The sequence below is a fragment of the Rhagoletis pomonella genome, unplaced genomic scaffold, assembly GCF_013731165.1.
Source record: "Rhagoletis pomonella isolate Grant_MI unplaced genomic scaffold, Rhpom_1.0 Rhpom_scaffold_00004, whole genome shotgun sequence".
NCBI classification, from domain to species: Eukaryota; Metazoa; Arthropoda; class Insecta; order Diptera; family Tephritidae; genus Rhagoletis; species Rhagoletis pomonella.
In genome coordinates, this window is record NW_023458558.1 from 20,451,087 (window position 1) to 20,463,157 (window position 12,071).

At 35.5% G+C, this 12,071-nt stretch overlaps 1 protein-coding gene across 3 annotated transcripts; it reads left to right on the forward strand.

Annotated features, from left to right (window-relative positions):
* Positions 1-5,793: 5,793 nt before the first annotated feature.
* LOC118737183 (probable aminopeptidase NPEPL1) lies at positions 5,794-11,742 on the forward strand (the record flags this gene model as incomplete). Of its 3 annotated transcripts, none has more annotated exon segments than XM_036467527.1 (3): positions 5,794-6,005; positions 10,489-11,522; positions 11,586-11,742. In XM_036467527.1, coding segments are annotated over 3 exon segments (1,332 nt in total), but the record flags the coding sequence as incomplete, so codon positions are not given.
* Positions 11,743-12,071: the final 329 nt, after the last annotated feature.

Genomic DNA, 12,071 nt, shown 5'->3' on the forward strand with positions numbered 1-12,071 from the left:
TTTTTTGTTTCTCTTGTACATACATACATATGTAAGATCCGAGTGTTTTCATAAAATTTTAATTTTTTAAATAAAATTCAACACCTATGTATGTACATTAGACTGCATCGCTCCCCATACAAAGAAAAATCGGTACTATATTTCCATTAGAATTATAAAATCTATTATATTTTAAGACGTCCACCAAAATATTTCCGAAAAATATTAAGATTTAAGTGAGCTAGACCGATTTGAAAATACCTCCAAAAATGGAGTTTTTCATGAATAAAAATAGTTTATTAAAGATTTTTTTTTTTTTTTGAAAAAATCCCCTCAAATGACAAAACGGTTTAAGCTGAAAAAATTTGCATGAAAATATTAAAAAAAAAAATAAAAATAAAATTAAACTGAATCGTAATGATGAGATTTTTGATGCTGTTTTTTAACTTTTTTCAAAGATTGGTATAAGAAAAACTTGAATAACTGAACCTAAGCTCTTCCGATTTAGACTTAAGAGGTGTCATTGGAAAGGTCTTTTCTCACCCTTTTTATTTCTTTGATTACAAACTCATTAAAAGGATGAAAGAGAAAGGTAGGGTGAACGAACGTCATTCAAAGTTGAATTAAGATGTGTTGGTATTTGAAAAAAAGGGACACGAATGACGTTTTTTAGACAGAAATAAAAACAGTGTGAAAATACCTTTCTATCGGGATGCCATAAGTCTAAATAAGAATAGTTTTGGCCCAGTTATTCAAGTTTTTTATAAATCAATCTTTGAAAAAAGTAAAAAAACAGCATATACAGATTTTTTAAGCTTTATATAAAATTCTTTAAAACGAGTATAATAGGTTGCCGAGGTATACACAATGGACCGGTGTGACGAGTACGCAAACAAAATTAGCTACTACTTGTATCAGAGTTTTTCAGCTAATTATGTCTTCTACTTATGGTTTTAAATAAATCGTTGTATAGTTAAATAACCATTTTCAACATTTACGCCAAAGTTGCTTACCTCTATTGGAAATTATAGATTATATGTTCCAAATTCAACTGTGACGGGTGTGACTTGACTTTGTGACAGGTGTGGCAAGTTGAGCATGAATACACAAATACCCATTATTAAACAACTAAAGTAACTTTATTTCTCAAAAAATCTGATTTTACGAACACAATATTCCGCCACCTAAAGACGGGACAATCCTTGATCGGACTCTTCATCCCCATTGTCTGTCTGAGTAATTGTAAAGTACCTTATTTTTTGATAGTATGAGGGTGTTACCTGTCAAACCGTTTTAGATACTGCTTTTGCATTGATAAGTAGTAATGGTTTCTTTTTATCCGTGACAGCATAGCTTAAGTTTTCCCATCGCTCGAGCAACATATCCTTATGATTGGCTTTATCATCGCTGATCACAAATAGATATATGACATATTTCAGATTAGCCGATAAGAACGGTATATTTATAGATATTTGTCAAACTTTAAATTGTGATGGGTGTGACATGTAACGGGCGTGACACAAACAATTTGTTCTTTTTACGAAAATAAAAGCATATAAATACTTGAACCCTAAAACACTGTAAAACCGTCATTCAATTCTATTCTATAACTACCGGAAAGACTCACCTCTTACCAAAAAAGGGACTGTTCTTTGTAAAATTTGGTATAGACAACAAAAACCCGTTTGCTTTGCGCCACATAGAAACTCCTTTGAAACTGTAAAACAAACATTAAATTTCATTCTATATCTGTAATAGGTAACACGAATTTCAAGCAAATTGGACCATAAATACGATTTTTTTGAATAGATCGCTCCCTGTGGCCCACTTACCGGAAAAAAGTATCATACTAACACAAGGTCTATAGAAAATGTATCAGAAAAATATTAGCCAAATCGATCCAAAAGTTCTCACGTGATGCGATTACCAACACACGCTATTTCATTTTTATATGTACACTAGCTTTTACCCGCGGGTTTCACCTCGCGCCTTTATACAAACATGAAAAATAATGTAAATATATTATACTTCTTTCTGCGCTAATTTTACTATAGCCGTGATAGCAGCATATGGTAGGACAGCTGTATAGTTTGGGTGGTATGGAATGAAATGCAATAATAATTTTTTGGCACTCCAGGTGTTTTTATTTAGATTAAAATATCTCCAATAAATTATATAACAGAAGAAATACTATCTAAATTCTTACAAACAATAACTCTAATACAATTTCATAGCATTTTTTTAATACTTCAAATTATCTATTAACATAAACGCATTTTCCAATACAATTATCATACATTTTATTTTCGATAAAGTTACGGGCTTTTCTTTAAGACATTCTTGTTTATTGTTATTGCAAAAGCGAAGCGAACTGGAAACTGAGGGCTTTTAAATTCGAAAGGCATATCAAACGGAATTAAAAGAGTCATATGAATTGTGGTTCCGAAGCTATGGCTGGTAAAAAATTCCACGCCTATATTATAAACCTTACTAAAGCATCTACCATAGATTTGTCTGCATACCAAATTTCAATTTCATGTGGTTTATGGTTCCGAAGAGATGGCTGATCAAAAATTTGCAGGCCTATGGGAGATGCCACGCCCACTCGCAAAATTGACACCATATTTGCAAACAAAACCATACCTATAACCTTCCCGGGCTAAAAACAAATAAGTGTGCTAAGTTCCGTGCGATTTCGTGTTTCGAATTGCTCCGAATTGCGTTCATAGCTAGATAATAGAGGTATGCGCTGCGACCAAGAGATTTATTGTGCCCTCAACTATTCATTTTCAGACTTAGTGATAGTATTTTCGTAGATTTTACGAAAATGCGACTCCTGATGGATTCAGTAATAGCCTTAATTTTTTCGGCGATGTAGTGTAAGAAGTGTAAGATTTCTCAGGTTTGAAACCCATTGCCCTGTTTCTAGAGTATGAAACCGTTTCAAGACAATGAGAAAAGTCTGGGCTCAATGTTTGAAGAGTGATAAATATTATAGATATTCATGCTGCGACGACTTTAATTAAGTACTTATTATTTAATACAGGATATTTCAACATGTCTACATAGAATATACTTATTATGTATTCTAGAAATATTTTCAAATTTAAGTTTTGATTCATTTACTTTAAAGTTTTTTTTTTTTTTAGTTAAAAAATGCCACTCAGATTTAAATTAATTTGTAAGATCGGTTTGAAAAAACTAATATAAAAATATAAATTCAAGAATAAATAATTCAAGATACACATATGTACAAATACAAATGTATGTACACACAATGCACAAATATTTTCCTTTAGCAACGTCAAGTACTCGTACTTGGTAGATGCATCGTGTTCGCGTTGTACAAACACAATACAAGAAGGTTACTGCAACAAACACGTCACTTGAATAGCTTGCAAATCAAATTTAAAGACTTCCGGGGGTGTCATGAAGGCATGACCTGTATTCTTATGCAATGCCACTTAAGTATCGACTTGTTAAACCGCCACATACAATATACAGAAATATGTACAGGCAAAACATTAGAAAGCCTACACGTTTACAAATCTGTATTAGCTAGCGTAGAATAGATTACATAAGCGTACTGTAAAATAATTAAAAGCCATAATTATTTCCTGCAGCTATTTTAGGTAGTTAATTTGTATATAGTAAATTACTTTACGAAAAAATAGCGCTCAAGTTCCCTGTCTATATAATAATTTGGTATATATATGTAGATATAGTATATGTATGTACATACCGCCTTTAGTGGGCACACGGTGGGTACTATGCTGAGCACGGTAACCGGTAATGAGTTCGTATTCTCCTGAATCTCGACGCAGTGGAAACGCAATTTCGATGATGTGGTCACATGGTTGCATAAGCATAAGAATACCCTTGACCCTATTTTTCTTTTCTTCCAGCGACAGTTTGCCTTTCATGTCATCAATAAGACGGTTTTCAGCAATTTGGCACCCACGATGGAAGAAGTATTCTACCATGTCGAAGAAACGTGGATCCTTGGCAGTGGGCACAGTTTTTAAACGATCGGGTATTTGATATTCAGCATATCCGCGAGACTGTAGGGCTGCGGTTGGCAAAACCTTAACCAAAGTAGCAACTTCTTGCTGACGCACCGCTGCCTGACGGGCCAAATTCTTTAAGTGATACATTTTTTGGTGTCTGTTGGACGCACACACGCACAGCCAATCTTACTCAGAACTATTGTGGAACTGGTTAAATACGTTAGACCTGCACAACCGTTTGCAAACCGACCCCGCAACAAACTGATTGAAATAACGTTGCGTCGCCAAATTTTTCTCCTCTTTTCGACTTATTTAATTTCTTCGATTTACACGCCTCGGTTTTGTCATCCGCGTTTGTTTCAGTGACAGTTGGAGAAAAGATAATCAAAGTTTTTGGAGCAAACGCGAACGCGGGAAGTGGGGCCGCCAGCGCTGTAGAAACTGTCAATTTAATTCGACGTTTCCTTTGACAGCTCCCTACTGGGTGTGTTCACTGCGGTTTAGCAAGACATGGCCATGCCATATCGATAAATTTAGACTAAATTTTCTATCATTTCTACAATTTTTTTAATGAAATTTTGAAATAATCGCAAAACACAATAGCCAAACAAATATTATTTATAACTACTAACAAGATACAAGTGTACTGAGCATATCACCCGCTTTTTTTTTACTTTAAACCCACTTACCAGGATTTTGTCTTTGAACATCTGGGAGGACTACCATTTGACTCGAAAGAAAGCAAAACTCTGACAACAGCCGCGGGTGGAGCGAAATTGCAAGACTCCCATTATTTGTAGGAATGCAAGTTTTGAGCACACATCGATACATCGAAGAAAAGAACATCGAGGCTGATAGGGAATTTACATGAGGCGATTTTTCAGGCGATCTTTAGTTGAAAGCAACAATCGCCTGGTGTAAACGGACTTTCAACTAATCGCTTTCAATGAAGTTGGTCGGTTGCCTACTTTCGTTCAACTTTTGGTTCAACTAATCGCCTGTGAAAGTAGAATCATGTAAATTCCCTATGAAATACATCGCCAGAGAAACATCAATATATCGATGGTTGCCGATGTTTTGCAATTTGTTAATTTCTAGTTAAATTTAAAGCAATATTGAATACTCTAATAATTATGAATGTATTTTCCTGTATTTTATTATCCTTTCTATACCCTTTCCATTGCTAGAATCAAAATGCATTACATCGTAAGGTCGTTCGGGCCTAAAGAGCATAGGCCTGATCTTGAAATTTTAAGGGGTGTTTGGTTCTGTTTTAACGACTAGGTTATTAGATTCAGAATGAATCCAACAATTTTATTGTACCTGGGGCCGTTTTTATGAAAATGTTGTGGAAAAGCAACAATAATTTACAAAGGTAAGAAGTTATAGCTGCTATTTGGGAGATCACTACATTTACTAATCAGACTTCTTCAACCGCGGCCACTGAGGAAATGTGGTGATCTCCGAAGTAGCAGATATAACTTCTAACTTTTGTAAATTATTTTTGATTTTCAATAACATTATTCATAAGAAACGGCCTCAAGCTCAATTAAATTGTTGAATATAATTGTTATAAGGCCATAAATAATAAAAAAACTTCTGAATGAAAAATAAATTCAAGGTCAGTCAAACATACCGAAAGAAAGTCGGAGAGTCTCCTTACTTCGATGTTTAAAACATCGGTAAAACTTCCACCGATGTATCGTCAATTTCGCAATGTTAGTAAATTGTAAACATCGATGGCAAACATCGAAAATTTATCCGATTATTATCGATGGTTCAAAAACATCGATGCATCGTTTGCGTTCCTAATTATTTGACATTTCTTTTCAACCCAAAAGCGCCGGCAATTGATTTGCTTATTTGGTTACAAAATTAATGCACATCATAGTAAAAGGATTGTGGTTGACGAGCTGTAAAATATTAAATTTATCGGAAATAATTAAATCAACTGTGTTACGGACTGCAACAATTTCAGCTAATTCAGTTGTGTGCCACCGCAAAGGAGCAGCTAAAAACGTAAGTAAAAATCAAACAATCTGCCAGAAACAGCTTTGTTTTTGGGACCACTTGGTAGGTGATTTGCTGAAATGCGAGACTTGCGAATGTAGGTTATGATTATTTTTCTCTCCACGCGAAAATTCCAATTGCTTGTAATATTTGAACAATATAAGACCAACTTACGTGAAAAAGGGCACTACATCATTTCCAACTTACCTTAAAATAGTTTTTCTACTCAGATGTGCAGGTGTAGCACATGACCCAACTAATTGCAACCATGGTTCATGGGTGTAGCAGTTGTTTGCTGCTATACATGTACTCGCCAAAAAATTCCAGTTTGAACCCATACCTCAATTGTTCTTGCCTTATATATGGTAGGTACTTATCATCGGTTAAAGTACAAAACCGCGTATCTTCATTCTGCAAAACCGCGTAACGAACATTTGCTGGCAAAAATTGGATTTGCTCACACAAGCTCTTGGCTCAATCCTGTTGTTGTTGTTGTAGCAGCATACAAATTCCCCAAAGACTTTTTGGGGAGTGTTGCTGGAGTGACAGTCCTTGGCCAGATATAAATCTGGGTCGTTCCGGTTACGTAGACCCGACTGTCGTGGGAACGTGGCTCAATCCTTATCCATTCGTCCTGAAATATACTAGCCAGAAATGCGACTGCTTTAAAAAAGAGAACCATTTCGAAATATATGTAAGTGTTTTTACTCTAGAAAATAATTTATGCAACCTCACATACGCGGTTTTGCATTTTGTTGATACATGGTTTTGTACTTTAAACGACGATATGTATGCGCTTAACTAAGTTGTGGGTGTTTTTGTTTAGTAACCACAAGGCCATGTTATGTGTAGATTTCAATATACTGACGCATAAACGATGCAGTTTATTTTACTTAGCTGCCCATCCTTATTTGCACGAAAAATTTGTGCGCATATAAGCGATTTTTCTTTACTACATACTTCAATGAGGAAGGTATCCGAATCCCTATGAAACCAAATAATGGAGGAGAACTTGCGATCTCTCTAATTGCAATTTACGCGAATGCGTAAATTTATATTATTTAATATTACAAATGAATTCAAAAATATGCATCTTTATAAGGACTCCTCAAAAGGCCTCCTGAAATACATCCTTCAAAATACATTCTGGAAACCCATCTATGGTTAGAGAAAACAGAAGGCCTTCAATTTGTGCCGCTCCATACAAAAAAGTTAATTTTTTGTGAAAATTGCAGATGGAGGGTATAGAATTTAATAAGTAGAAACCAAACAGTTGAAAATATCATACTCACTCAATTATAAGGGGGAATCTGGATCGATGACGAGGATATAGAATGCTCTTCTCGTGGGAATAGACCTATCGAGACACCAACGTTGCCGAGTGGCTAGAGGTGTGTCGTTGTAATAGCATAAAAATTACCCATACATTTTTGAGATGTTAATGAAGTGACAGTGGTCAGATATGCATAATTGGGGTTCGTTCCGATTACGTTGACCTGGCATGGCTAGAGGTTCGTAATACCATTCCGAAGAATATTCTACTAAGCCCAGAAAATAATTTAGGTAGACCTTCTGAGGCCATTCTAAATAGCCTACCCAAGAAGGGCTTAAAAAGTGCTTCCCTGCGTGAATTCTAGAAGGGATTTTTCTATTTACAATTACGCGAAAATGTAAATTTATAATCACGCAGGTTCTGTAATTCACTTGCGTGTGAATTTCAACCCCTGCCAATTTGAATTCAAAGCGTAGTTGATTGATATTCACTCAGAAGTGAATTGCGGAACCTACCTGATTATTTAAAATTACAAATGAATTCAAATATGCATTTTAGATTGCAAGAAAACACTTGATGCGAACCTTAAATATATATGTACCTTATGGAAGTATGGTTTTTATGAATTAAAGAAGTAGCTCCTCCAAAAGGCCATCTGAAATACGTCCTATAATAGCCCTCTTTGGGTAGCAAAAGCAGAAGGGAAGGAATGCAGATTAAAAGGCCTCTAGACTCTAAAGAAGGCCTTTTGGCAGGGCTTTTAGCTCCTGAAATTATCTACTGGGTACTGAAACGACGATTTCCCGGTGCTCCCATTATCGCTTATCTTCAGTGACCATACTATTGCAATTGTTCGTATAATTTTACTCATTCCGCTGATAATTGTTGATTTATTGTTTATACATGCTCGCTGATTATTGTTTATTACAGTTTTATTTGCCTATACGCTTAAAAACAATCATGCACCCATTTTATCTGCCACAGTTGCTATTGACCAATCGTCGGTTACGTAAATTTAGTTCAGATTTCGTATTACAGTTGATTTTAATTTAATTGAATTAAGTTATATTGACTTAGGGGCTAAAACGTGCTTACATAGAGATATACAATTATTTAAAAGGCAGCAGTTCGCAGTTGCAGCCCAGAAACGACTTGAGTCAATTGTAAGCGTAGCTTTTTGGAATAAGACGTTCTTTTAACGTTCGCTTAACATAGACAACTAAGAAATGTCTGGACATTTTGAAATATAATATGTAAAAGTTTTGACTAATATTTAATACTGACAAAAATTAAATATGTAAATGTTTTTTACGCGTTTTGTTTTGTGGAAGTGGAAAGTGGGCGCAATTTTAGTTCGATTTCGAAAATTTTCAAAATAAAACTTTCTTATGCCAAATCATACTAAGTCTGGTACAAATTGATAAATCGGTTACCAAGTTACACATACAGTGAACCAAATAAAAACTAAGGCGCGACATTTTAGTAAGGTTTGGCTATTTTTCCTTAGTTTATTTAATGTTTATTATTTTTTTGTGGAATCAGCTATGATTACTTAACAAACACGATAAAAATCCAAATTTCGGACTTTGCGCGACGTCGTTCTAACCTTTTAAATAAGTTGTTTTTTAACTATCTTCTAATGAGACCACATACGCCCTCCACGTTTAGATTGATTTCCATTATGCTCCAGAACACTATACAAATTGTCCGATAGCAGTTTTAGTTACGCACCAGCCGCAGTATACTATAAAAGCTACGAATATCAGAATTTCAAAAAAGGAGTTACGCCACTTTGACTCTTCATAACTTCTTTTATATTGTAAGTACATACATATTTCTTACGGGTTGAATTCGATTCTGTTCTCCAAATACTACCAGTTCATTATAAACTCAAGCGTGAGCAATCAATGCACCAAATTTTGCAACGTAAAAATAAGTAAACAATCGGCCCTATTCCGATTGGCGAAACGACAGTCGTTCGTCGAAATTTGAAACTTTCATTGGCGTTATGAGGCAACGAATGACATAATCCACTACAAATTTGTATTCCTATTATCCCTTCGAAATGAAGAAGTATTGAAAACATGTCAAAATCTGCCGTTAACATTTTTATTTACGACTTAATTCAACGAACGACTGTCGATGCGAACGACAACCAGAATAGGGGTGAATATAAAAAAAAAACTTTTTAATATACAAAGCATTAGAGATAGACCTAAAATTTCTACAGAGAAAGTACAAATTTGAGATCGATTTTAAGCGGTCGTTATTCATATATCCACATACAGACATATATTACCCTTCATATCAATTCAGGTCTATTACATGCGCCCCACGCTTTTCATTTTCAATCTCAAAAATGGTTTCTAATAACTTTTGCTAAAATTGCAAAATCAAAAGTTATCAAAACACTTTCTACTTTTTAGTCCAATCAATTTCATTTAAAGAAATGGCATGTCGTCCATTTCCGCTGTAGCGTACGTAGTGAATAGGGCGACATCTACCTCTCAACCGACGAGGTTGCACTAGACCTTTTTATAGGATCTTTGCAAAACAGGTTTTTTTTTAGCAATGAATGCTGTCTGGACACACAACATTGCAAGTTGATAAAAGTGTTGTAAAAATAATAAGAGAGCCACATTATATTTGTGAAAATTTCTCAATTTTATTTATGAATTATATGGATATTTGGCTTCGAATAATGAACGGTGGTCTTTTTTCGGATTTAATAATCTACACAACATATCGCACACAATCTTCAAAAGTGACACAACTCAAAATTACACGTTCGTCAGAAAATGCGAAAAACTATTTTGTAGCACATGCTAATCATATGGTTATAATAAAAATTTGTTCCATCTTTTGCTTAACGGGAAATAAAAGCTCTGTCTACATTTTTAGTGCCTTCTTTAAAAAATGCCAAATTTTGAGTTGTGCCACTTTTGAAGATCGTGTGCAATCTGTAACCTGATTTTTGTTAATAAAGGGGCCAAAATATGTGTCCGATTAAAAACTGTCGAGTCATGCGACAATTCGAACTAATTGAGAATTACCAATATATTCATAATACTGCCATCATTATAAATTATAGGTCGTAAATTCAAAGTGATACGACTACAAATTTAATACTAATTATAATCTCTGCAATTATTCAATATGCATGACTTTGATTTTAATTTGTTCAATATATTATATTAACTAAAATTTTTTATATTCCAGATGGCTGCTGATATCAAATTCAACAGCTCCTTAACGCCCTGCGATCCTTACTACAAACCCGTTTTGATCATTGGGCAACTGCGTCATTTAAATTTGCTAAACTTTTCAAATGTATCCAGTAAATTGAACCCACGCGTCGATGAGACTACTTTCAAAAATGCCATTTCTTGTTTACATCCTTCGCCCACGGACAAATGCTCGCTTTACTTGGATTGTGCCACTATAGCAGCTGTACCGCTCAAGTGTTCACGTCACAATACACCATCGCGTGCTCACGCTATTACTCGCCTTGTTAGAACCCATATTATGCATTCAAACGAAGAAAATGTTGTTATTGTTTGCGATCGTAGTGACCTTTTTGCTAGTGCCTGTGCCGTAGCGCGTGCCTTTCCGCTGTATTCTAGAAAAACTGGCGGTGGCCAGAACAAGGCCGATAATTGTACCCAAGATGATGTTATGGGTAACGATGCTGATGGAGATACTGGCACTGGTCCAATAATAAATGTAGAATTTATTATCATCGAAAAGGATGGCCAAGTTTCGCAAGAGCCACTGGACACAACGGATATCGCTTGCATCGAGGAAGCGGCTCGTGGCATACGTCTTGCTGCACGTATCGTAGATATGCCATGCAATGAGATGAACGTCAGTCATTTCATAAAGGAAGCTGATCTTGTAGCGAACGAGTTGGGTATTACACCCATTGTTATTCGTGGCGAAGAACTAAATGAACGTGGTTTCGGTGGGATATATGGTGTTGGTAAGGCAGCTGCTGTGCCACCGGCATTGGTGGTGCTCTCTTATGAGCCAAAAGGTGCACATGATACTGTAGCATTGGTGGGCAAGGGTATTGTTTATGACACTGGTGGTTTAAGTATTAAAGGCAAAACTGCCATGCCGGGAATGAAGCGTGACTGTGGTGGTGCTGCTGCCATTCTGGGTGCCTTCTATGCTGCTGTGAAATGCGGTTTCAAAGAAAACTTGCACGCAGTCCTGTGCTTAGCGGAGAATGCAGTTGGGCCCAATGCAACGAGGTACGTTATTGGATTAATTTAACTTTATTGCTTATTTGTTGGTATTTCTTTTCACATAAATAGACCGGATGATGTGCACACTTTGTATTCGGGACGCACAGTTGAAATTAACAACACAGACGCCGAAGGACGACTCGTACTGTCTGATGGTGTTAGTTATGCACACAAGGATCTAAAAGCTAATATCATTCTGGATATGGCAACATTAACAGGTGCACAGGTGGGTTTATTGTCATGTAATTATCAGTGAAAAAACGAATCTTATTCAAAAATGGAATCGCTAAACGGACAAAAATTCGCATTTCATCCACATTTTTTCTTTTTCAAATACATTTAGGTTTTTTTTTCTGGTTGGGTTAGTATCTGTCATTTTATTTGCAAGACGAAATATACTGGGATCATATAAATAGCTCTCCTTACATTTCTATGGATGAGTTAACCAATTAAAGTCCAAGTGGCATTTTTTTATTTTGCTTGGGATACAGAAGTGCTTCTAGAGCATGTAGGTAGATGCTCTAAAGATAAAGAAAATAAAAAAATGCCGGTTAA